The sequence below is a fragment of the Penaeus japonicus genome, unplaced genomic scaffold (assembly GCF_977035675.1).
Source record: "Penaeus japonicus unplaced genomic scaffold, GWHDUDI00000001_assembly GWHDUDI00000012, whole genome shotgun sequence".
NCBI lineage: Eukaryota > Metazoa > Arthropoda > Malacostraca > Decapoda > Penaeidae > Penaeus > Penaeus japonicus.
In genome coordinates, this window is record NW_028234414.1 from 20702160 (window position 1) to 20704659 (window position 2500).

Sequence of the window (2500 nt, forward strand, 5' to 3'; positions counted from 1 at the left end):
TAACTTTGAAGATTATCTGTCACGACTTGACATGGATTAATGTTAGGCCTTTGCTAGATATTATTTTTCTTTATTTTTGAAGTGTACTAGATTCCATGTGTGTGTTTTCTTAATGCGACTTTTTTCTACAGTCACTCCTTGTTTATAAATTCTGATACGTTTGTGAACCTGTGAAGGAAGAGAGAAAAAAAACGTTGAAAGTGGGAAAAATGTGATGAAAAGAAAGAATAGAGAGAGAAAATAAGATAAGAAAATGATATAAGAAAGACGAGTAAGAGGGAAAAAGATAAAAGAAAACAAAAAAAGCAGATTTCATTAAAAAAAGAGCATAATAATAAAAGAGCAAAGGGAGGCAAAACAAATAAAGGAAACAAAGCCAAAAAGAGAGGACGGGCCCAAGATGGCGGCCATCTGAGCGCAGGGCAGACCCGTCCGATGGTCTCTTTCAAGACCCACAGCGCGAGATCCGGCGAGCCCTTGGGAGCCATGAAGCTGAAGGGCGAGAGGGAGCTGGCCAAGGGCCACTCGGTCCACTTCGTCGACAGTCGAGGCCAGGAGCTCCTCTCGGCCAGGGCCAAGAGCGACGCGGAGGAGACACCGGACGCGAATGGCCAGGCCGACGACGGAGGAGACAGGAAGGATTTCCGAGTCCTGGACAAAGCCAAAAAGACGCACGAAAACACCAAAGGACGCGGCCGGCGGAGGGGCTTGGAGTCCTCGATGTCGCTCCCCTCTCGGAATTCCACCAAGGGGAGGAGAAGCCAGTCCCAGCCGGAGGTCCAAGAGGCGTGGGAACAGGCCGAGACGCCCCCAGGGGACTCTCCTGCTGAAGGCCAAGAGAAGCTCTTCGTCAGGAGGAGGTCTGTGGATTCCCTCGAAGGCGAGAAGGACAGGAACAGCGCCGAGTCCTCCAGGAGAGAAGGGTGAGTTACTGTTGTTATTTTTTTCTGGTATATTTAAGTATTTTTTAATGTTTCCTTGTTAATACTTTACTGTTTCCTGCAGTTTCTTGCATTTTTTTTTTTTTGTCTCGTCCCTCGGTATTTTTTCTCTGTGTGACAAAGATCCGACTCTTCAGTTTTCTTCATTTTTACTTCGAATTCACCGTCCATATTACCCTCCTGACTATGTTACATTTTCTTTATCCGATAATGTCTAAGCAATTATATATTTGATGTACTTAGATGTACAATTCCCTTTCACCTTTCCCTCTTCAAGAACCCCTTCACATCTTTTTCATTTTCCTCCTCCTCCCCTTCCCTTCCTTTCCTTTATCTCTCTACCCTTTCCTCCCATCTCACCCCCTCTTACTCCCCCCTCCCCTACATCCCCACACCTATACCCTCCCCCTCTGCCCTTCCCGATCGATGATCAGGTCAGGCGATAATATGAGGTCAAGGAGGTCAATTTTCCTCCTTTGCTTTAATCAGACTCTTTGTTGAGTCAAGGTGGCTTCCAGGCGAGACTCAGGGTCAGGGTTTGAGGCGATGTTGGTTTTGTACCTCTGGCCTGGAGCTTCCTTTCAATATCTTTTTTTTCTAATTTATTTTGGATGATATGGCAGAGCGTTTTTTTTTTTTTTTTTTTTTTTGGGGGGGGGGGTATTGGTATTCTTTTTTTCTTCTTCTCTCCGCCTTGTTACTCTCTCTTTAACTCTCTCTCTTTCTCTCTCTCTCTCTCTCCCTCTCTCTCCCTCTCTCTTTCTCTCTCTCTCTCCATCTCCCTCATCCTCTCCCTCTCCATCACCCTCTTCCTCTTCCTCTTCCTAATCCTCTTTCTCTCATTCTCCCTCTCCCTGTCCCTGTCCCTCTCCCTCCCCCTCCCTCCCTCCAATTCTCCTTCTCTTTCTCTATTTATTGTCCGCGTGTGTGTGTCATCCCCGAACCTTTATCGACGGCCAAGAATCCAAAACAACAGAATATTAATCTGTTTATCGATTACCGATGACAGCTTTGTCGAAGACTGCACCTAGCGTGATACTAGCAACAGGTATTGCACGCGAACATCTGCAAAGACATCAATATTTTTCAGATGATAAATGAAAATAATAAGAAAAAAAGAAAAATACGCGAGGGTGATTTATAATGTAAAAATAAAGGATTGGTAATCGGATCATAAAGGCATCAGTGACAAAAAAGTGATATTAGTCACAAGTGACAGAAATGTCCTCAACACGCCACTGGTTATTATTCACACAAACTGAAATCAACTTTAAAGGGTGACTTTGAGATGAGGAAGAAGCAAACATATAGAAGTAAATAAATATATAGAAGCAGATGGGGGGGGGGGTGGGGAAGGATGGGGTCGAAGGATGTGCAAGATAAAAAGGAACAGTAATTATAAAAAGCGCCAGAGAAAATGCAGGAGAGGGAGGGGGGAGAGAGAAGAGAGGGGAGAGAAGGAGATAGGGTGAGAGAGGGATAGAGGATAAATAAAGAAATAGAGAGAGAAAATAGAGAGAGAGAGAGAGCGTGGGGAGGAGACCGAGAGAGAGAGAACG

General features: G+C 45.0%; 1 protein-coding gene across 4 annotated transcripts in view; it reads left to right on the top strand.

Annotated features, from left to right (window-relative positions):
- Window positions 1–64: 64 nt before the first annotated feature.
- Window positions 65–2500, top strand: part of LOC122256477 (uncharacterized) — a gene marked incomplete at its 3' end in the record, with an annotated part of 72741 nt that continues 70305 nt past the window's right edge. For 2 of the 4 annotated variants that reach the window (XM_086542602.1, XM_086542605.1), the window contains 1 exon segment: window positions 67–923. In XM_086542602.1, the coding sequence (XP_086398728.1) occupies window positions 436–923 (488 nt within the window). 4 annotated transcript variants of the gene reach the window in all.